General features: G+C 43.8%; 1 protein-coding gene across 1 annotated transcript in view; it reads left to right on the top strand.

Annotated features, from left to right (window-relative positions):
• The window catches only part of PRKCQ (protein kinase C theta), a 450,885-nt gene that overhangs the window by 401,996 nt on the left and 24,701 nt on the right, over positions 1-24,188 (top strand). The window contains exons 13-15 of the mRNA XM_069629668.1: positions 1,079-1,141; positions 16,653-16,791; positions 21,867-22,055. Coding sequence (XP_069485769.1) covers positions 1,079-1,141; positions 16,653-16,791; positions 21,867-22,055 — 391 coding nt within the window. The remainder of the gene's footprint in view (positions 1-1,078; positions 1,142-16,652; positions 16,792-21,866; positions 22,056-24,188) is intronic.

Here is a 24,188-nt window from a genome sequence, read left to right as displayed (position 1 = left end):
GCAAATGGGATTTTCCCATTGAAAAACGCTTTTGTAAATCAGCCCTACAGTTAGCTCCTGTTCCAACGTGGCCAAAATCAAATTTGGGACCAGTGACAATCTTCTGCAACAAGTATAACTTCTTAAAACATTTTTTCCTGACCATGGCTCACTTTCTCTGCTATTTTACACCACTTTCTGAAAACAACAAGTTTAGTATGTTTTCCTTTTCACTTTCCCGTGGAACCTTTCCCTTCTGTGGACTTGGGCCTCGGGAATCTCTCTTTTAAAAAAAATTGGGGTAGTTTGCTCTCACACACACACAATGTTACGTGCAGCCAAAGGTGGAAATGTGAGTACAACTCAATTTCTTTCTGAATTAGTCCCACTGTTTATAAAGCCCAAGTGTTACTTTGTCCCCCAAAGCCGTGCTTGTTCTTTTTAATGAGGGCTAGTGTGAACCGCCCAGAACCCTCTTTCACTGGATCACCCACTTCAATCCAATGCACGTGTGTGGGGAAAGCATTTTCGAAGATTAATTCTCGGATCAAACTAATGTGCTACTTTTCATTTTTTTGATTTAGTGATTTAAAATGTTTATCGTTTTTCATATAATCTGTTTTTGAATTTCAAACAAATCCCATTTGATGGGGGATGTGGTACATCAATCACACTGACACAGGAATGTCACGTGAATGAAGACGAACCTCTGATCATTTCTCAGCTGCTGCGCAAAGCAGTGCAGGTTCTCCAAATCCAGGCCTCGAGGGCCGGAATCCTGATGGGTTTTCAGGCTATCCCTCATTAATATTCATGAGGTAAATTTAGCATGCATTTAGAATGATTTTATGCAAATGTTTCTCATGAATGTTAATGAGGGTATCCTGAAAACCCGGCATGGATCCGGCCATCAAGGCCTGGAGTTGGACAACCCTATCCGCATCCTTCCAGCGAGGCTATCAGGTCCTACGTGCTTCCATTTCATGACAGAAAGTTCCTATTGTTCCTTCCTGAGATCTTTGAATCTTAACATTGACCAATAAAGCTATTCTCTGGTGCGGATAACTTGTGCTAATCGGCTTCTTGGGTTGTCTTACAGGTTCTATGCTGCAGAAATCATCTGTGGATTACAGTTTCTCCACTCCAGAGGGATAGTTTACAGGTAATCACCTAGGATTATTAGCCTTTCATTTGACCGTTTCTTGGTTCTGAAAAGAGATGGAAGGGGTGGCAAGAAAGAGATGTCAAGAATTTGATAGAACAGTATGGGGCAGATCTTCATTGTAGTGCCATGCATAGCCAGAAGAATATCAGTTCTCTGGGATGCTAATGAAGCTGCGGCATAGGAATGTGCTTTGGCCCAAAGACCAAACGGGTAATAATTGGGCCTGACTTGGTTAAACCAGACATGGAGCATCTAACAAGAATAGGTGCCTCTGGTCGCCCAGACTACTGCAGTTTTCAAAAGACGGAATATACAAATCCTCATTTCTTTCTTGTGCCTTCAATGTTGACTGAAATCTCTCGATTAAGCAATCCAGGGGACTGGGCAAACGCAGTGTGTGCTATCATTGGGAATTGAGAAAACGGATGCACTCTGGTAACCTGCCAGTATAAGCTGGGTCACAGCAAATTCTCTCTGGGGCAGGCTACTGCCATCTAGTCTACCCGATATGTGTGTTCGGTTTAGATGTTCTAAGACCAAGGTTTTCCTATGACCCAATTTTCATATTAAAGCATTGAAGCCCCGGCAGTGAAATGGTTAATTTAGTAGGTTGGTAATGCTGAAATGAAACTGTAATGTGGGCGATGTTTGTGCTGGTCCTGTGTCCTTTATGTGCTTTATCCCTTAGTGATCTCAAAATTAACACTCAATAGCTGGCTCGGATCATCGCGGTAAACCTGTGATCTTGGTCCATAAGTGAAAATAGGCCACCTGTTAAAGTTCATAAAATAACCACTGGCACCAGCTTTTCTCCCTTTCCCTGGGTCAGGAACATAGGTGACCTGAAAGAGAAACAGATTATTTACTAAAGCATGGAAACATTGATTCTCTATCAAGCAATGATACCTGTTCAAGGACATGTAAGAGGATTCAATTAAACACTACAGCTAAGTCAATGCCTAGTCTGGGATACTGAATGGAAACCCTTATTGATATATCTTTATGTCCAGTTCATGAGTTCTGGATGACAACCCCTAAATAACACCCCTCTCTTAGAATCCCCCTGACCCCACTGAGCCAAGAAGTAGTTCTGTTTTGCAAGTTTAAAAGGTTTATTTGAAAAAAAAATTAACAGTACATATATCACACTTTTATAATGAATTAATAATTAATATCACACTTAAAACATGAGCAGTGATCAACAGTGAATAATCTCCTTCTAGTAAACTGATTTGGTTACCCAGGAGTAGTATAAGGATGAGGTAGCACACTTGTGAATAGGAACAGAAGAATAAGGTGGTAGAGAATGCTTTATATAAGTTCAGATGGATACAATGTTGAATGAAAATGCAGTACAGAAAATACTCAATATGATTTCAACAAAACAATGTAATCACTTTTCTCTGGCAATCCACTCCCCCCCTTATGCAATGTAAGGAAATGAAGAGTAGCACACAGTTCTCAGACATGCAATCAAATGTAATTCAGTTCACCCCAGCAAGCTTAGACTACGGATAGAAGTTGAAACACAGGCCCAAAATGCTTTTATATGTGCTGGCAATGAAGTGAGGAATATGCTGAAAATGGTTTTAATTCCCTTTAGGAGGTTCAGGGTGAGTGAAAGATACTTGGGATGAGCTCAGGCTCCCTCAGGCTCCCTTTAACAATGCTCCAGGAGTAACTAGCAGGTTAAATGAATTTTTGGCAAAGGAAAGCAAGGAAGCTGCTGTTTTCACACGTGGCTGGATTTTTAACCAAACCGCGAATCGCGGCAAAATTCGCGAATGCGTGAATCACGATTACGGCAAAGGTTTAAGGAGTAGCAAGTCGGTTCTAGGTTCGTTGAAAAGCTAAGATTCTAAGCTTTGAGAGGAAAGTTAAACCAAGTTTCTAGCCCAAACGGTTCCAAAGATATGAACGATTTTGTAAAGGTCGTTTTTCGAATTTAAAGTAACTCAATTGACAGGTGACAGCTTTTAAAAATGACAGGTGACAGCTATGCGGCTGCAGAATTGACAAGTGACAGTTAAGAGGCAGTTCTACTTAGATTAAATAGATTGAATTATATCACTGGAATCTAAGAGATTTGGTTTCACACCGTCCTAGCTGTACTCACAATGTATTTGGAAGGTCTAGGTCTCACGGATCGGGTCAAGATGGCTTCGGTTCTGGTTTCGCCCCGGACGGTCTCTGCGCACAGCGTCTGGTCTCTGCTCTGCTGGTCTGGTCTGACACTGCTCCTGGCCTGGCTCCTGGATCTCTGGGTACAGCGTCTGTGCACAGCTCCTGGATCTTTCTGCACAGCTTTCTCTGGACACAGCGCTGATCTGCACGGCTCCTGGATGCTGCTACCGCTGTTAGGTTTGCTGGATGCTGAGGCCTGCTGAGAAGAGTTCTCAGTTTGTGGGTTTAGGCCCTTGCTTTGAGTTCTGAATCAAGTTCTTTGGAGTTTTAAAGTCTAAGTGTTGGATCTGGTATCTTCTGGATGTTGTGTGGTCCGGCAGAGCGCGTTGCAGCAACTGGATTTGAATCCCCCTACCTGTCCCAGCAAGTGTTTCATTGGTCTGGTTTTGTTTCATTTGTTCAGTTTTACACAACAGTCTGGTGGTTTTAAAACGCCGGCTTTCTGATAGTGGTGAGTACTGGTAATGCAACCATTTTTGGGATTTAAGAAAATGAATTCCCCACAGTTCTAGGTTGCTTTTGGCAATCAGCATTGCCATTCCCAATGGTTTCAGGCTACTGTGTGGGTAGCCCAATGGTGGTTTTAGGCAGTGCCCTCATGTGCTCACAAACTAGGCAAAAATGGGTGGCAGCCTATTCTTCATGCATTTCGCTGTGCATTTTCTGGGAAGTTCTGGCCATCATGATGTTTTCCATGCCAGTACTGCACAGTTTTCCTATTCGGGCGTACATGTGGGCTTTTTGGCCATCTTGGATTTTCTAAGCCCACAGCACCAAATGTTGCAGCATGATAGCTCAAACGTGGGTCAGGACACCCAACAGACACATTGATCTTACTTCTGAAGGCAAGTCCCTGTTCACGCTCTCACCTGAAAGAATACATCCCTCTAGGGAAATAGGCCAAGGGATAGCTTGCAAGGATAACAAGGTTACATTTTACAGAATACAAAATATAAGAAAAGGACTCTGCTGCTCGAGAACGTTCTGCCAGAGTCTTCATGAGCAATGCATTAAAAGAGCGCACAGCGTCATAAGTGACATCATTACATACAGTCAAAATGTGCAAGCCTGGTTGGTGAGGCCCTATGCATGGACCTGCTCCATAGCGGATGCCAGGCTTCAATTGTTTCACTTTCTCCGCCGTCTGTCAGCCCCCATGTGGGTCAGCTGAACTCATCTCTCCGCAGAGTGAAGGTCAGGTTCCTCAAAAGTTACATTATAAAAACTGTTATAATATGCTAAGCCTAATACTACATCACTGTGGCATGCACCTGGGAGGCTTGGGGCTGTTGCCAGGGGAAGGAAGGAAGAAATACAGTCACACTGATCCACACATTCTATGCGTTGTTGATACTGCTTCTCTCCCACCGAAGGCTTCTACCCTCCTTTTAATCTATAATGTATTCCTCCCTGTGTTACAAAGGATGTATGTATGTGGGGAGGTGAAACAGTCGCTCATGCTTAGATCCTTTATGGACAGTAGGTTCACAATTTGGGCTGGGGTCATTCACTATCTTAGAATCCAGGGGTGTGGGTATCAGGTCAGTGGTGTGGGTCATGGCCCTGGTAGGCTGGGTGGGGGTTAGAGGTCTGCTGGCAGCTTGGCTGCGATGATGGGCACTGTGAGAAGCCTGGTGTTTTCTCACTGCCTTGCAGGGCGCATTCCTCCAAGTGATACTAAGTAATTGGAACAATGAAGGGACAAGAGGCTGCTTCCGTGAGAACTGGTTATGCGGATCCATCCTGTCTCAATGATCTGGGCATGATAGAGTCCTTTCAGGGAGCTATGAATTGTGCAGCGCGGCCATGCAAGCCTATTTATCCGCCATAATTACAAAATGCGCAAACTAGTTATGCATCTATTGTTTGCGCTTTATTATATCCGTACCGAGTTTCATAGCACGGTCCTCTCCCCCCTTTGTACACTACACAATTTCATATGAGATTTGCCTCCCCTTAAAGCGCCTATCGGGGTTGAATAGGCTAATTTCCATCCCAACACTTCCTACAGAAGATCTTTGGCGGATCCATCTTGACCTCCGGTCATGATGAACTTCCACCGGATGTCTATTTCCATCCCCCTCTTAATGCGCTGTGAAGTGCTTTGAAAGGCTGCATGGGGCGCTTTACAAAAAACAAAAATAAAGCAAGATTCCCTCTAGAAATAAATAACAAGCAGTCTGACATCGACTAGGAGCATGCCTGAAAGGAGGAAAAGGGAGAAACAAAACAACAATTAAAAAGCATATACTTTCATTTCAGTACACTAAAAAATCAGGCAGCACACTGCAAGTCTGAATTTGTTGGGCACAGTAGCTCCAGGCCCTGCCCTGTGAGCGCTGCAAATTCTCCACCGTGTCTCTGGCATGATTGGTGACTATGTACATGGCAGAAAGCACTTTTACATATTGAAAATAAAAAATACTACATATAAATGGCCTACCATGAACCACGTTATAAATAACGCTGCAACTTCAGTATTATTATTATTATTATTAGCACACGGGGCGGCAGAGGCAATCAATCAGGTTGCTCAGGTCGCGGGTTGAAACTGCTAATCTCAGCCCGCGCCCCGAGCAGCCTCCTGGCTGCTTCCCCCGCCCACACAGCCTTTGTGTAAAGGTGCAAGTCAATCTGGGGAGCCATTTTGAATACTTCCTGTGACACCTGAAACCTCGCCTTCTGCAGGTATGATCTTTCTGGTGTCATTGGAAGTATTCAAAATAGCACCCCTGGTTGACGTGACCCTTTACATCTAAAGCGTCCAGTCACTCGCTTTCTGGGGTGAGGAGCCTCTGGTTTCATGTGAAGTGTTCCAAATGGCGCCTTTGAGTCACCTGACGCTTTACGTCTAAAGCGTGCAGTAACTCCGGCTCGCCTTCTGGGGTGGTCGCCAGCAGTATCTTGCCCACATTGCAGGATCTCTTTCCTCGCACGCCCATGCACACATAGTGCGATGCCACCGGCCGCCTGTGTACGTCAGTCTTGATTAAAGTAATGCATGTCAGGGCGGCAGGCGTTTGTGTCAGAGCCCTGACAGCATGTCAGATAACATCGTGTCAGCTGGATGTTATTTTTGTGTATCTGTCGAGTGAAAAGTAATCACGGATGTCAGTGATCGATACAGAATCTTACAAACAGCTCCCAGGTGGATGTCAACGCTCAATAGTGAGCCCGCCAACAGCACAACATGCGTGAAGAAATGTTGAGCATAGATGGCGACTGTTTAGAGTGGCCTCGAGGTTCACTTGCCCAGTGGCAACACGCCTATGCCCGGCCCTGCAGAAATGCGCATATTAGCATAACCGCAATCAACACCTTAAAAAAGATAGAGTATGCTGTGAACCCCCCAGATTGAGGGCTTTATGCAATGGAATCATGAACAAGCTCGGTTACCTTTTGTAATAGTGCTTAATAGTGTACATAAGTGTATTTTCCCAAAAAAGAGATGGCCTCTCGTTAAGTGACTGTGTTTTTCCATTCATTAAACAGGAGAGAACTTCATCTTATTTGCATCTGTCAGTGGAACTCAAGAGGCGTTGCTAGTGGGGGTCAGGGGGACTCATGGGATCGGGGGCTAAAGCCCCGGGTCTTTTGGTTGTAGCCCCTGATAGAAGCTCAGGGGCTACAAGCAAAGGGCTCGCTAGCTAGCCCAGAGTCCCGACAGTCCCGACATTAGCGTAGCCCCGGGTCTCTTCCAGATCTAGCAACACCCCTGAGCGGAATGTGTACTCCATTGTACATTTAATTTACTGCTTAATCCGTGTTACAAATTGGTGGGATTGCAAAGGTGTGCCTTGTGATTTTGGGAAAAACACTCTTCTGAGCTTCTGTGTGTGTGTTTTTCAAGCCTTTAACGCCAGGTCTGGGTGTTTCTTTACCACTCTGCCAAATACCGAGTTTTTAACTTCTAAATATTGGAATTGTTATAGATTGTATATGTATTATCTTTTTGTATGTGTGTGAAAAGTCGAATAGAATTGGCTGAAAACACAATAAATAAAAACATTGAAAAATACTGAGTTTTCTTCCATAAACCTATTACTGGCTGCTTTTGTGTGGAGCTAAATACTTCCACAAAAAAGCAGTACCACGTGTGATAATTACCGGGTGCGATAATTACTGCATGCAGTAATTGTCAGACGACATGGAGTCCTATAGGATCCCAAGATGGCAATAACTTGGATCATGCAGACCTTTCCAGGCACTCAGTAATTACTGCATCTGGTAACAGTAACTATGTTTGGCGGTATTACCATAGGTAATACCGCCAAACTTTTAAATTGGGCCAACAGGATTTGTTTAAAAAAGAGATTTGTAAGAAAATGAATGTGTTTGTTTAAAAAGGAGTGATTCTGTAGTTTAGTTTGGCTGTTTTCTATTCACCAGAAGAAAACACTTTCACCCAGCTCTGAATATGTGGCCTCCTCCTTGGGCTAGGTGATATGGTTAGATTCCATTATGCCAGCCACGGATGAAAAAATCTGTTCGATTTCGATCTGCTGACCAGCATGAAGCAAAAAGAGCTGTGCAAACTTTCCTGTGCCATTGCGCAAACCCAGCACGAATTGAAAAGAGATGCCGGCAATGTCTTGTGCCCCTGTGTGAATGAAGCATGAACCAAAAAGAGCTGCAAAAACGCACTCACGCCGCTGCATGAACCTAGCACAAATCTAAAAGAGCAAACGTGAAGTTTCTCGTGCCGCTGTGCTTACCTAGTACGTATACAAAAAAAAGCTCTGTTTAGTTTTTCATACCAATGTGCAAACCTAGCATGGATCAAATAAAGCATGGGATGTTTCTTGTACCACAGTGTGAAATGTGCAATGACTAATAAAAGGCCTACGCAAAGTTTCTCCTATAGCTGTGCAAAACTAGCATGGATCGGGGAAAACCCTGCAAAGTTTCTCGTGTCGGTGCGCAAAACTAACACGGTTCGCAAAATAACCGTATGAAGTTTTTCATGGTGCTGTGTGACACTAGCACGGATCAAAAAAGACCTGCACAAAGTTTCTCGTGTTGCTGAACGAACTTTGGATGGATCGAAAAATATGCAAAGATTCTCGTGCTGCTGCACGGAACTAGCACGGATCGAGAAAAGTCCTGTCTGAAGTTCCTCATCTCACTACACGAAAGCAACATGGAATCAAAACACCAGGCTCCACGAGAAACCGCACAACACGGGGTGACATTTTAGTGGCGGCAGAACCGTAATGCTGATTTCGCAGAACGGCCTCCCAGTGTGAACTCCGTACTTTTCACTTTGTGGGTGCAAATTTCATCTACCCCCTACGCTCCACTGATGAACATGTAGGAACTAGGAACTAGCTGTGTGTCCAGCTCTTGAGTACTGATTGTCAGGCAGTCATATCAGATCTGACAATAGTCACACTCTTATGAGAATTGGTCTTAAACTTACTCGCAAATGGGATCAGGGGAAGCTAATAAACCTGTGGGCCTTACACGAAGGGGTTGAATAGCCACCCCTTGCCAGCTACCACCAGAGATGTAGTAATCACATTTATAATTACTAATTTTCCTACTTCGAGCGCAGAAGGATCACAATTACAGTAGTTGGTGACAGAGGAGGGCTGTCTACGAGGGCCAAATATTTAAATATGCAAAAGGTTACTCTAACTAGGCATGTCATTCAATCCTTATTTTAGAATGACCAAACTTCCCATGACCACTCCTTTATCGACTCAGATTTTCCAAATTGTGGTCACTGTTCACCCTCTACCTGGCCATCAGTTCCCACCCCTTCAGCTGCTTAAATTACATATAGAGCGCCATATTCTCATGCTTTTTGCCTGTGCATATGACATTTTTTAGGTTTCACTATTAGGTGGTGCTTAAGCATCACATAGTGTCCAAAACTATTCCATCGAATTAGGACTAGTAGAGAAATGGCATGTGTGGAGGAGCATACAATGTGTGTGTTTACCTACCCATTGGGCCTCATTACGATTTTGGAGGTAGCCATGCCGTTCTTAGCGGCATGGCTGCCTCCAAACTCGTGTCCGAGTCCGGGTCCAAAAAAAAAGGAAATTACCGGGCCATTCTGACTTTTGCGGGCCCGGTAATTCCCTTTTCTCGGGACCTGGACCCAGTACATCCCCATTCCCATTCAAGCCCCCATAGGGCTCAATGGGAATGGGGAGGATGCTAACAACGGATCCGTTAATGACGGGTCCGTTGTTAGCATCCTGGTCTGCTCGCGGGTGGCGGTATGCACATCTGGTCTGGCCCAGACGTGCATACTGTCACCCGCGAACAAACTCGTAATGTGCCGGCCCAGAATGAATGGTGCCGGTGCCTTACTGGCACCATTCATTCTGCGGCCGCCAGCCTCGTAATGAGGCCCATTGACTTCCTGTGGTCATTCACACCCACTGCCTGCCCCTCCAAAACTCATCCTCCTCAGATCACTTTGAGTTACCGCTATCATGCAGTAACATTAAACTTTGGCCTGCCAGTGTTATTTCTAGGCAGCCTGCTTGTCGTTCATGCCTCGATTGTAGCTGTAAATGTGCCACTAGTGTAATAATAATGTCTTACCCAAGTGTGCCTACAGTCGCTTGATTTATGTCTATTCCTTGCAAAGTCCTGTTAAAATCAAGCATTGACAATCCCACCACTTGTGGCTTGTGGCAAGCGTGTTCCTGGCACCTCTATCATATGCCCAGGAGATCACATCATTTTTCAGCCGTTGCCATCTTGGGGCCAGGTAGTACCATTATGTCAATGTCTGGCAAATTTCTATTCTATGCCTACAAAACTCTTGGCTTTGCCAATGCTTTTTTCCTCTGGTAAATCGCACACCAAGTCAAATGTGGATGTAAAGAAAAATCATTATATTTCTCCCATCTCTCCACCTGCATTTTTTTCACATCCATTTCTCTGTAACATAGACCTGTGAATTATTGTGCAACAAAACAAAATGACCTTCCCTAACTCCCCTTTCTGCTGCACTTTCTATGTCGTCTTTAAATTACAGGAGCCATCGTAACGCTGCATACTTGATACTCTCATGTGGAACAACATTTTTTTTTAAATAAAAGTGTTTCAAATAATCTACTGAAATTCCCTAATGCAATTTTGCCCTTATTAGTTATCGAGATCATTTTGCACAGTCCTGTAATTGTTTCCACTGATACTTTTTTCAGTATTACAAATCTTTCCGATAGAAAAAATAAATAAAATGTAAAAGAAAAATCTAATGTAAAATAAAATGTAAAGTGTAAAAGAAAAATCTCTTCCGCTCACAGAACCACCTCGAGGGGGACAGATGGGGGCCTGCCAGACTTTCCTTTGACAGGTGTGTACAGCGGTGCGGGAAGGAGGTGTGTAAGTATGCTGGCAGCGGACCCTGCGGTATTGCAGAGCAGAAAGTGATGGATATGTCTTGCGTATCCCCAGTGATGTCGCAACACTGATAGATTTAGATTCTATGATGCCGCAGTGTTCCTCCTGGTGTTTTGTTTCCATGTTACTTTCGTGTAGAGAGATGAGAAACTTCAGACAGCTCTTTTTCGATCTGTGCTAGTTCCGTGCAGCGGCACAAGAAACTTTGCATGTTTTCCGATCCATCCAAGGTTCGTTCAGCAACACGAGAAACTTTGTGCAGGTCTTTTTTGATCTGTGCTAGTGTCACGCGGCGTCATGAAAAACTTCATACGGTTCTTTTGTGAACCATGTTAGTTTTGCGTTTTAACCATGTTAGTTTTTTAGTTTTGACATGAGAAATTTTGCAGGGTTCCATGCTAGTTTCGCACAGCGATAGGAGAAACTTTGCGCAGGTCTTTTGCTATCCATGCTAATTTCGCACTGTGGCACGAGAAACTTCCCATGCTTTTTTTAATGCATGCTAGGTTTGCGCAGTGGTATGAGAAACTACACAGAGCTTTTGTCTGTATTCGTACTAGGATCGTACAGCATGGCACAGCATGGCACAGCATTTCCATAGAGAGAACATATTGGACCTACCGCCCACATAGCTCTCCATGTTTTGTGGCCCCAGCACAGGTAAAAACACCTGATTTGGTTTAGGCGGGTGAAAACCTATTGACCTGATTTATCAGGTACGGAGCTGGGTGGGTGAATGAGCTGCTTACAGGGTGTGTGACACCTGCCAAAAGCGTGTGAGTTGAGGGGTAGGTGTGTTACCATGTAGGGTGGGCAGAACACACAACTAAAGCACGACACAGAGGTGCAATGGGACAGTGGCATTTTGCCCTTCCCACTACCCGCCTTGTGGTGCAGCTATGTGATTGGTGCAGAGGGGACTTGGACTAGCAGTGTACTGGGCTGCTCCCATTGGTGGCAATACCTGACTGATTTGCATATGGCTGGACGCCTTTTGCAATGGTGCAGATGGGCTAAAACATGGTGCTGTTGAAGGTTACCCAGAGGAGTGCCAGTGATTCAGATACATTCAACATCTTCCACCCATCACTTTTATAGTTATAGTTTGCACCCCTGTTTCGCTGCATCGCCAAACTGCCTCAATGCCAGCTGGGGCACCTTGGACACTCTCCAATCTGCTGCAAGGGAACAGTCTGGGTCATCCTTGGCCTCAACGCTCAACTGCCTCTGCATCTCTGAGTTTACCCGACACTGATGCTCTACCTTCTCTGTAACCAGGGCCTGCCAATTCGCTTAGCGGCTCCAGCATGACACCCTGCCTGGCCACCAGTTCCCTTGAAATCCCAGCCAATGCTACTGCCAATGTTTGATTGAGCCAGGCAACACCACACGTCGCCAGTGCCAAGTCTCCACTTCCCTGTCCCCAAGGTCATCTAGACTTTCAGTGACACCAACCCAACACCTCTTGCCATCCACATGCCATTCACAGTGTCTTCAACCTGCAAGCAAATGACGCTGCTGAAAAGTCCTGCACTATTGGAATTGGTCGCCAAAGCTCTACGACTAGACCCCGTCCCAGCACCGAAAGCGCCCAGTCTCCTGGCGTGATGCAGAAAAGCCAGGTCCAACATCATTGAGCCTCAAAGACAAGAGTAAACGGTACTGTGAAGAGGCCCTGTTTCGCTGGTCCCCTTTTGGGGACCAGAGCGACATGAAAGGGCCCTTCTATACCTTTTTCTTCAAGAACATTGAATATTGACATTAATTGCCTGAACACCCCGACTCATCTAGCGAGAGTGTACTTTTCAAAAAAAGTCTAATTTTTGTGTTTCTTTTGCAAGAGTGGTTTGTGTGTTTTTTCTGGATAGTTTGATTGCATTTTGCTGTTTGATTAAAAGTTTATATTCTTATCCGGCCTTGATTGGACATTCTTTTATTTTGGACTATTGTACTAAAGCTGCTCGGGTTGCTACTGTTATCACCCCACACCCCTTTGGAAAACATAGCCTGCCTTGCGCCTGACATACCAAACCTGGCAAAGAAGATATATCTTTTGGGCTGTGCCTCTTTCACCTTCATGATTGGGATCACTGCTGGTGTAGTAGCAGTGTGGGGCTGAGCAGGCGGCTTGGACCCTAATCGCCTTTGTACTCCTGCAAAGCATTAGTCATTTCATCACACAACTATCACACATACTAGGCGATTTAGACATGGCTCACAACGGTTCGAATTGTGAGCAGTACTACAAAATCCAGGTGTGGCCCTGGAACAGTGCTCTCACGTATATGCACTGTCTTGTAGGGCTGCACCACTGATACACATACACAGCCCCTCCCCTGCCAAAGCAGCAGCATCATGTGCATTCAAAGGCGAAAATAGGAGTGAGGAGGGAATTGCCAAGGATATCGAGAACTAGTGTTGGTGTGCTGGATTGTTGTCATAGCAGAATGCACTGAAATGGCAGGAGCGAAGTGTACGTCAACGCTGCAGGTGTGCAGCCATAATGCTAGTGTCACACCTGTTAGCAGGACTATGAAGTGCCTGGCAACTCAAAGGGGATATAATGGACGCACGCCTCTGGTGGCCAATTCTCAGGTTGGTGCACTGGTGCTGCAGTGGGAGATGGAGTAGCTTGATTCGAGTTGCCACACTTTGACTACTGGTGATGTCTTATCTACTGGTATTCCACTTATCAGCAATGAATATGGATTCTGTGCTCAAGAAGTGGAAACACTGTATCACCTTTTAATTGTTTGCCCATTTCTTCAACCTCGTTATTCTGAACGTTGTGCTTGATTTGTTTCAAACGAGGTTTTTTTAAATACTCAATTGTTTTAGGTCAGGATTTTAAATAGTAATGAGATTTCACTGGAAATAGTGATTTTTAAACTGATTTTAAACAAGTGAATGGTAATGTGTTGTTTACCTGTTTTATTTTAATTGAATTGAATTGTGTGTTTTGTCTTAAGTTTAAAAGATGTATTTTATTGAAACCAGAGTGCAAATCTATAATCCAAAAGAGCATGAGAAGTCAATTATGTAATATAACATCTAAACACTCTTAAAATACATTACCAGGCTGTTACGAGTATTGCAGCCCAGTAATTACCCATTCGCGGATGCCGGTAATGCCGTGCTCTCCATCCCCATTCTGCCCCCTTGGGCAGAATGGGAATGCAGAGCATGGATGCACCAGCACCATTAATAACGGTGCCGGAGCACCCACTGGTTTTTCTCGCAGGTGCCGCATAGCCATCCAGGTCAGAACTGGCGGGCTGACAGGCACCCGCGAGCAAAACTCGTAGTTTGGCGGTACGGTGCCAATGGTGTCAGTGCCATACCAGCACTGTTGGCACCATACCGCCAAGCTTATAATGAGGCCCACTGTATACTGCACTAACAATTGAGGATAACAATCAATTCATAGTACATATATGTTAGCAAACTAGGATTTGGTGAGATGTAAGGGTTACACATGCCTACTTGAAGGCTCAAACATATCAATTGCAATGTCCTTTTGACCCTGCGTGGTGTTTTCACGAAGATTGCTGAGGAGAAAATTACTTGTCATTTGTAAGTTAGCAAATATGCAGGACACAGCATTGCATGTATTTACCAACTGCACTGTGCTAGGACACAATTATATGAATATTTTGGGACAATTTGTCAACTGGCATAAGTCGATTAAAACTGCACCTCTGGAATTATTGTTTGAATACTGAATGTGAATCGGCTCATATTGCGCTGTATCGATTATGTTGTCGCATTAATGTCATGTATTTTAAGGAATGGGGTGGTGGACTATGGCGTATACATACATGACGAGGACCACAGGAAGTTTACAGCATGATTCTATACTATTGGCCTCATTACGACCCTGGCGCTAATGGGTTAACAGTGCCGTAAAAGGCTGTGGCGCCATTAACCCATTAGCGCCTGATTATGAGGCCCCTTTGCGGGACCCGACCTTCGCGGCTGGTCTACACGAGCCGTTAAAGTAGGGACCCGGAAAGGGACCTTGGCGCTAAGTACGGTAACGCAATTTGAGGTACTGTACTTAGCGCCTTCCCCTTTCCCATTGAGCCCTATGGGGCGAAAATGGGAATGGAGAAGGGCCATGGATCAATGGGGAATTACCGCCCCGCCAACCTTGGAATGGGGTGGTAATTCCCCATTGAACCATGGCGGACCCGTTACATCACCGGCACCAACCATGGTGCTAATGGCACCATGGTTTAGCGCCGGTGTTGTAATGAGGGCCTATGTGTTGCTTGTTTAATGTTGTATTGGTGCATGGTTGAAATGTGTTGTGTGTGATGAAATGTTGAGTGTATAAGTAGATTGATCTTGAGGATTCTAAATTGATTGATATTACTGGTTTTAGGTTGTAGGGTTTTATAGAGATGTAGTGTAATGTATGAGGTACTTTGTGTATTAAGCAAAGTGAATATGGTGTAATGTGATGTCAATGTTATTGTTTTTGTATACATATGAATTTTGTGAACGTTCCTAGTGAACTAAATACAAATAAAATAATAATAATACACATCTGTTTATCCACATGCAGTATTTTTCACTTAAAGCTATAACCCAGCTGCTAGTCTGACATGGAGGTCACATGTGCCAGCATCAAATTTCTACAGTTGGTTGACCTCTTTTTGCAGATTTTTTCTTAATTTGTATCACTGTCAATTTAGAGCATTTGAGATTTCTTTTTTAATCTACATGCAATTCTGCCCGCCTGTGGGCATTTTGTTCTGATGACATCATATTTATAGATTCCACTCTCTACATCTAAAGATGTGCTGTCAGCAGCTCAACCTGGACCACAAAATGGCCATCGTGTTTGAAACACAATAAGCATTCAAACTGAGAGTGACATTTCAAAATACGTAAGACGCAACGTTCAGAATCAAGTGAAACTTGACAAAAAAGGTCCTGTACAACATAGGAATAAAATGATTAATCTTGTATAGCACGACTAATTTCAGAGAGCAATTTCTTAGCATGTTTTGTGTCTGTGCTCTTTGAGGGTTTACAGATAAGACATCAACTGGGAAGTTGTACAGCTTTTGCCAATACTTCGTTTTGTAGTTGTGTAGACGAATGCAAGATCAAAAAATGTATACTATAGGAGCCAGAAAGTCAAAGGGCTTCATTATGAGTTTGGTGATTGAGTAACATTTTGTCAGTAATTCCGATGCTGACAATTCTTTGGGTGGTAACGGAATTACTTCCAGTTTTACTGCACTGCCAAATTCTGTGTCTTAACTTGAGTTGGATCATTTACTTCCAGAAAGGAGCCGGTGGTAAATCCTCCACGACAACACCAAAACGAGGTGGATGTGAGGTGGGCAGACTTAACAGGAATGAAACCTTACACCCAAAGGTTTAATGGAAGCCCGGGTTTCTTTCACCTTCTGTTATGCAGAGGAATCGATGGTGACCTGTTAAAGGTTGCCCACCACAGCTGGTTACAAAATACGGCCATTATGCTATGAGGGCAGATATGAAAAGAAACATAGCTAAGGGTATTCTGTGGCTTCTTAAACATGCACCCTATTCTATTGAGCGTCGTGTGGGCAATCCTTATGCCGGTCCACTCGTACCATGATCTGCATTGACCAGCTAGATTCCTTTGTACTGTGCCTGCTTTTTCTGCATCAAGGGAAAGCAAGTGGCGTCTGTAGCAAGTAATGGGCAGGAACAGCCTCCCTGCTCTCCACTGAGTGTGTGCAGGTGTCGAAATCTGGGACGACCACGTGTTCCCATGCTTTTCAATGCAGAGATGCAACGACTTCTTGATCCACCTCTGCCTTGTGCAGAGATGAATCAGAATAAAGGAGCAAGAACCCGACTGGCTGGATGCTCACCCCCTTTGCGTGTCATGCATCTGGCCCCATAGAATTAGCATTCCACATATGCCTTTGTAATCATTTGTTGTGCTCTTTCTCTTCAGAGACTTGAAGCTGGATAACATAATGCTGGATAAGGAGGGCCACATCAAGATCGCAGATTTTGGGATGTGCAAAGAGAACATGTATGGAGACACCAAGACGAACACTTTCTGTGGGACGCCAGACTATATCGCACCAGAGGTTAGTGTTCTTCCCGTCACTAATGGGTTTATTTTCAGAGGCCTGCACTACCCACCTACTTCTTAGGTAGAACTTTGAAGAAAGAAATTGAATGAAAAGCTGTAAGGCAATTGTATTTTCACAAAAATGTGAGCGCTCTTCCACTGAGTACGAACATGGCCAAATAGCTGTTTCTATTTGGCGGTCCAAGCCCAGCTCACTGTACCTTTCACAAAAGAGGAGTATTCATGTGTCTATTAGTCTGGGCCCACCCACAAGAACAATCCAGCACTGAAATGCAAGGCAGTTCACCTCTGCACAAGAGTGCCACTAGCATCCCCAGATACCTCGTTCAGCCTTCCTGGGCGTCACCAGTGAGGTGAAGCTGAACCTCTCTAAGCAGAGTGAGCAAGGGGCCCACATCTGGATTATAGGGTAAAAGCCCAAATTTGACAAAATATCTAAAAATGTTGGAGCCCCTCTACTGAGAATGAACAGGGCTCAAATAGTCTGTTCTATGAGCTGTTTTCGGCTCTGGGGAGTCTGCAACCACACTCATCTCACTGCATCCTTCACAGAGAAGAAATAACCATTTGCATATCAGTCTGGTAGCACCCACAAGGGCAGTCCATCACCGAAATGGTAGACAAGTCTCCTCTGAACAATAGAACTATCAGCAACCCCAGACTCGTATTTTGGGCTTGCTGGCCCTCCTCGGTGAGGGGAAACTGGGCCTCTTTTACGGCACAGTGAGCGAGGGGTACAGACTTTGATTACCCTTCTAATTTAGGATGAAACTGCAAGCAGAACTGTAAACAAATGTGGGAGCTCATCTACTGAAAACAGCCAAACAACCTGTGCTCTGGGTTGGATTCCACTCAGGTGGGTCTACAGCCACATTTTAGCTCACTGTACTGTTCCCAGAAGGAATATCCGTTTGCATGCCAGCCTGTTTCTACCCGGGCAGTCCAGCACCAAAATGCTAGGCAATGCTCCACTGAAGAAGAGTACCAGAAAATCCAGACCTGTATTTCAACTTTGTTTGGCCTCATCAGTGAGGTGAAGCTTATCCCTTCTATGTACAATGCAAGGGGTCTACATCTGACTTACCTTTAGTATGTATTTGTATTTTTGCATTTTATTTGTATTTTATGAAGCGCTTTACTCCAAAGCGCTGTACATAGGATGAAATGGTACATGACATGAGATTTAACAAAAGCTTAGCAGCCAAATTAGCCAGAGTGAAGTAAGTAGGACATAAGAGAGTCACTGGACAAAGAAAAGACAGTGATAGAGTCAAGAGAAAGGGGAAGAGCATTCCAATGATGGGGAGCAAACAAGGAAAAAGAGCAGAAACGTTATTGCGCAAAAGGGGTATGGGGAGTGACAAGGCGAAATTGGGAACAAGAACAAAGTGTGCGGACAGGGATGTACAATGAAACCAAGGATGAAAGGTAATCAGACACATGACCATAGATAGATTTCAAAACTAGACATACAAAATTAAATTTAAGGCAAGACTGGAAGGGAAGACAGCCGAGAGTGAAAAACGAAGTAGAAATAGAGTCTTGAGGGGTTAAGAGAAAGAATAAGTAGATAGAGGCATTGAAGATAGATTTAAGAGCTGCCAGACAAGTAGGAGAGAGACGAAAAAGAGCAGAAGAACAGTAACAGAAAAAATGTAAAGAGGACAACAGGAGCTTAGTGGCATCGAAGGTTAGAAAGAGACGAGCCTTTCGGATATTGTAACGATGAAAGTAACAAACATGTGCTGATAATGAAATGTGATGTTTAAAGGACAGCCCAGAGTCAAAGTAAAGCCCTAAATTACGGCCGTGAGAGAGATGGATCATTGAGGAGGAGGAAAAGAAACAAAGAAAGGGGGAAGAGGAGAGGGAATAGTATTAGCTGGAAATAAGAAAGAAGAATACTTCAGTTTTCGCAGTGTTAAGAGTCAGAAAATGAGCTGACATCCCAGAATGGATATCCAAAAGACCTGCAGAGAGTTGAGAGTGGATATCAGTAGATAAACAAGAAAAACAAAGAAAGAGCAGAGTTTCATCAGCGTAGAAGTGGTGAGAAAGGCCAGAGGAAGAAATAACTTTTGCTATGCGAGAAGTATAGAGAGAGACTAGAAAAGGGGAAGTACTGAGCCTTGAAGGACACCGTGAATAAGTTGAAACGTGTCATAGGAAGACCCAGACCAAGAAACTGAGAATGTCCTATGGGGCAGATATGATTTAAACCAGGAAAGAACTGATCCAGTAAAACCAAAAGACGAAAGAGAAGCTACTAGAAGAGAGTGATCCACAGTGTCAAAAGCAGCAGATAAGTCGAGAGGAATGGGAATTGATGAATGTTTAGAGTAGCAAGCAGATAAAAGAGAATCAAGAAAAGAAAGACAATCAGTTTCAGTAGAATAAAAAGGACGAAATCCAGACTGGAAGCAAGGAAGAATTGCATTATGGTAGACGAAGGAAGAAACGTGAGAATGAACAACATGCTCAAGTATTTTAGAAAGATAAGTTAGCAGGGAAATTGGGCAAATATTAGAAGCCAAAGAAGGATCAGCAGAATGTTTCTTCAGAATAGGAATGACAAAGGCATGTTTCAATGAGGTTGGAAAAGTAGAAGATTGTAGACAAATATTAAAGAAATAAGTAAGATAAGAGACGAGAGAGGGATAGATTTTAGGAATAAGTACTAAAGGTATAGGGTCAGACGGAGAGGAAGTAGGAAGGGCACGGGCCACTAGAGTGGTTTTCTCATTAGTAATCGAGGTGAAACAAGAAAGAGTTTATTTAGGGATTGAGGGATCAGTGGCAGATAGCATAGAATTAATAGGATGATCAGGGGGGGAGGAAAGAGATGACGAGAGAGAGTTTGGAAAAGACGCTTAGAATGAGTAGATTGAGTTACCAAAAGATCAGAAAAGTAAACCCCAAGTTTCTCAAAATTTACAAAAATGGGGAGTCCTTTGTAGGTGGACCTGCCATATATAAATGGCTATTCAGCCCCTATGAAAGACATAGTGAGCTAAACATGGTTGTGAGTGTGAGCCTCTCCATAGAGTTGCAATGTGGTTGTGTTTGTTCCCAGTGGGCTACCACTTTTTTTATAGGCTTCCTGAAATAATTTCTGATCTGTTTTCTATTAAATAAGGAATCTTTTATCTCCTAATATGTCCAAATTCCAGAGACCAACCAAGGGACATACCTGCCACATTTTGAAGGTCCATGCAGCTTGTTGCATGCTGAATTATTAAAATTGGTTGCATTTCAGCTGCTGGCTGCTGAGGGTGCACAGGTTACGACTCGAAAGCAAAAAGGTCTAACCTAGACCCACCACTCCAAGGTCAACATGTGACGGTCACACTATTTCACTTGAGTGCCTGGTGCTATATCCAGCAGAATACTAAGTAAATTAAGCTCTGCATTTCTACAGATGACCATTGCTCTCTGCTGCAGGCTCTTGATATATCAGGGACTCAGGTAACACAGTCTTGTCTGGATTCCCTGCCTTCAGTAGAGGCTGTTCTGAATGCAGGAGCCAGGACATCTGAGAATGTGGGCGAATTGTTGACAGCACAGAGGACCTCGTTACCAGTTCAGCAGTGATTTGGCGGTAATTCTGCTGAATTATCGCCAAACTCGATTTCCGTTACTTCCACTTAGTCCCATGGGGTTACCCCGGAATTACAAGGGGTAGTGACTCCCAATTTTTGGAGTCCATAAGAACCCATGGAGATTTTTGGCTGTTTTACCGCCGGCAGAATTACCCTGCGGTAAATCTGCCGATTTCTGCAGCTAAAGTGGAGGTTTTACTTCGAGCAAACAAGCTAGAGGTGGATCCACCACTTTTTTACCAACAATCGGTGGATGTACCGCACTTTAATTCTGCCAGCGGTAAATCCACCAAAATTATAATTTGGAGGTGCAGGAAAATGGAATTACTGCCACCTTTTTCCCACATCTCCAAACTTGTAATGAGGCCCAAAGTATTTCAAATGTGTTCTGTTTTTACCAAGGAACCCCCTTATAATTTCTGAGGTGTTATGAATATACTGCAGGCAAAATAAAACACAGAATTAGTTGCTTGAATACCTCCTGAAAATTAACCGCATCATCTTACCTACTCCTAAAAGGTAGGGTTAATTATCATTACCCAGCTGCTCAAAAACTAGTGATTGAAGAGAAGCACCAGCGCTTCCCCTTTACTTGTGTGTTAAAAAGATGCCTGGCGTATATATGCTCACACCCTCTGTACATTTAGATGCATAATGAGCAGAAAGGTCAATACTGACTCTTCTGTGCATTTATTTTTCCATGGGTTGGTAGTCGTGCACTGCTGCTGCCTCACATGCGTTTCTATACCTACACAGTGATGGAAGGAAAAATAGCAAAACACGGACATTGGACATTTCAGAAACACTGCCTCCTGTATTTCTAAAAACCACCACATGTTTGGAATGATTTTACTGGCTATCAGTGGTAAACTCACCATGGGTGTGGACCTATCAGGATACCCAAAATGACCCCCTGCTGGCTTGAACAATCCATGAAAATGTATTCTCCTCATTTAGGACAAATGTTTTAACGTGACAACATCTGCAACCGGCAGGGCAATTCCAATCATATGCCTTGGGGAGCTGCTGAACTCAATATTGCTCTATGTATGTTTTGCAAAACTCGTAGTCTCTTCCCAATAGATAGTGGTGATGCCCTAGAAAGAATGTGTGATTGTGGTGGGCTGTGAGTATTCTACTTCAACAAAGACGAATTGGGGCAATTGAAATTCATAATGGCCGACAAACATTAACATCGAAATAAAAAATGTGTGTCGAGGGGTTTCACTTTTATAAAAAACTGTGTGTTGAGGGGTACCACTGTGCTTTCCAAAAGCTCTGTTTACCAAGTTCTCATTTAGGCCGAGGGAATAGCTCGGGGTCGGCCCAGTTGCCTTAGGAACAATGTAATGCCGTACAGCGTGAGTATGATCTCCAGTCTGGTGTTTAGAATCCAGAGGAGTTAGGCATTCAATGTGATATAAATCAACAATAAGCTTTTACTAAATAACCAGCAAATTCCTCTTTGCAGATTCTATTGGGCCAGAAATACAATACTTCTGTGGACTGGTGGTCCTTCGGGGTCCTTCTCTATGAAATGCTCATTGGACAGTCTCCGTTCCATGGCCACGACGAAGAGACATTGTTCCAGTCCATTCGCATGGATGACCCGTTCTACCCACGTTGGCTCAGCAAAGAAGCACGGGATATTTTGGTTCGGGTAAGAAGACACTAAGGTATTACATTACATCTTGGTAGGTTGCATGAAGACCCACTACTCAATTAATCAACTCTAGGTGATTTGAATAACCCTCAGATACATTCAGGAATGTTTACTGGCGCTTAACGCAATCTATTTGAGTAGGCAAAAAGACATCCCTCCTGTAACAAAGAACAGTTATCTGCAACCTTTGGCTCTCCAGATGTTTTGGAGTACTGCCTTCATTAGCCCTAGCCATCACAGCCAATGGTGCAGAAACATGACACCCGTAGTCCAAAACATTTGGAGACACAGCTTGCACACTGAAGGAAGATATAGACTGACTCTTCCTTTCTCCAAAGTTTATTTCACCTCAGAATTGTAGTTACGCACCATCAGGCCTAGTACTATATCTTTCATTCACAATACCCATTTCACACTGAATGCAAGAAAAAGGACAGGCTCTGGACAAAATAAGGACCGCTACGCACTTTCACAGTTAGGCACTTTATATCGTCCATTTCATCAGCAGTAATCAAGCAACTCAAATATGTCACTTGTGAAGCATGAATACAATTACAATAAATATTTATCTCTAGGCACATGTGCAAGAACACATTTCATCTTAGGCATGGCATGGCATATGTGTTTCTCTTTCTTAACCTCGGAAACCCTTTGCGAGAATCATTTGTTGTGAAAGAAATATAAAAGCATTAGGATTTCAGTTGTTTGTCAATCTCCTTATCCTGCTTATCACTGGATGGGTTGTTAAATCATGACCCCCTCTGTGTGAAAGGACAAACCCCCACCCCAAACTATGAGTTCAGGCTACTCCATTCATCTTTTGGTACCATAAAGATTAACAAAGCATTGCCTTTTGTGTCCAGTCTGACACCCTTACAATTACCCTGCAGGGGGTTCCTGCTAATTTGCATGTTTAGTTATACTCACCATCCAAATGAGTACACTCTCTCTCAGAAGGCTGTCTCTTCCTTGGCTCGCAAATTCCCTTTCTGCAGCTAGCTACGCTGCAGCCCGTCTCTGCCAGAACACTGTCCCGGTGTCAAACAACGGCCTTCAATGTACTCCCTTTACAGGTCCCACTCCCAGCTACACTGACCAGCAGCCCAGCAGACGATCCTCGCCAAAGCTCCAGCTATGCAAACACAGGCCTCTCTTTCTCATGGAAGTCTGTCCTTCCCCGCTTTTCTCGCTCTATTTCAAACCCTCCATTCACCTCCGCCTCGCTATATGCTCCTGTACATTTTCTTTAATATTTCCCAGCCTTTTTCTTGATGTCAGTTCTGGCCACATCACATGCCAGAACCTTCCAGCACCCATCTCGCCCCCTTTGTGACCTTTGGAACAGCGTTCTGCTTAGCACAATTCTCCGATTAATGTTGCATTTCATTCTATCCTTCCTTCCTGCCTTCCTGGCTTGCAACACAAATGTGTGTTTACTTTCAAGGACCATCTTGCTCTGCTCCATTGCTCTGCACGCCATGAATCTTTCCTTCACGTTCAGCTTTTAACTTTGTTTTATTTTATGAACCTGGCAATGTTCATGCGCCTGCCGTTATGCCAGAACCTTTGTGGCCTAACAAATCCAGCCCACTCTACTTACCCCCAATATAAGTATTAGTGCCAAACGTTAAACTACACACTAAAAAAACTGCAGCTCATACATTATCAAACAAGAACCCCTCAGGTTATGAAGATGTGCTTTAACGGTTTTCTAAGGCTGGTTGGCAAAGATAGAAAATTCCACAACTCAAAGACCACTAGTCTGATTTTTCATCCACCTATAAAAAGCAGATTAACTTTGGGAATGTCCAGAGAAGCTGCACAACACAGACATATCATTTGATTTTCTCTGCCTGATTGACTGGGTCTTGGCCGGATATCAATACATAGACACATAATTTAACTCAGCTGATTTGTGGTTTGGAACTCAAGAGAGGCAAACTCAAATATGTTTTAGGCTGCTGTTCATGTGGTACTGCATCACACACAGCAGATCATTTCTGATTCTCTATTTGGAGACGCTGCAACTTTATAGTGCCTCAATGTAACATCTTAGTGCTGCAAATGTGCTCAGATATGGAAGCACTGCACTTGGACCTGGCACTGTTTGAAAAGCAAAAGAAAGACACT

This window comes from Ambystoma mexicanum, chromosome 12 (genome assembly GCF_040938575.1).
Source record: "Ambystoma mexicanum isolate Mex_15411 chromosome 12, UKY_AmexF1_1, whole genome shotgun sequence".
NCBI lineage: Eukaryota > Metazoa > Chordata > Amphibia > Caudata > Ambystomatidae > Ambystoma > Ambystoma mexicanum.
This window is presented reverse-complemented; position numbering and strand designations above follow the sequence as displayed.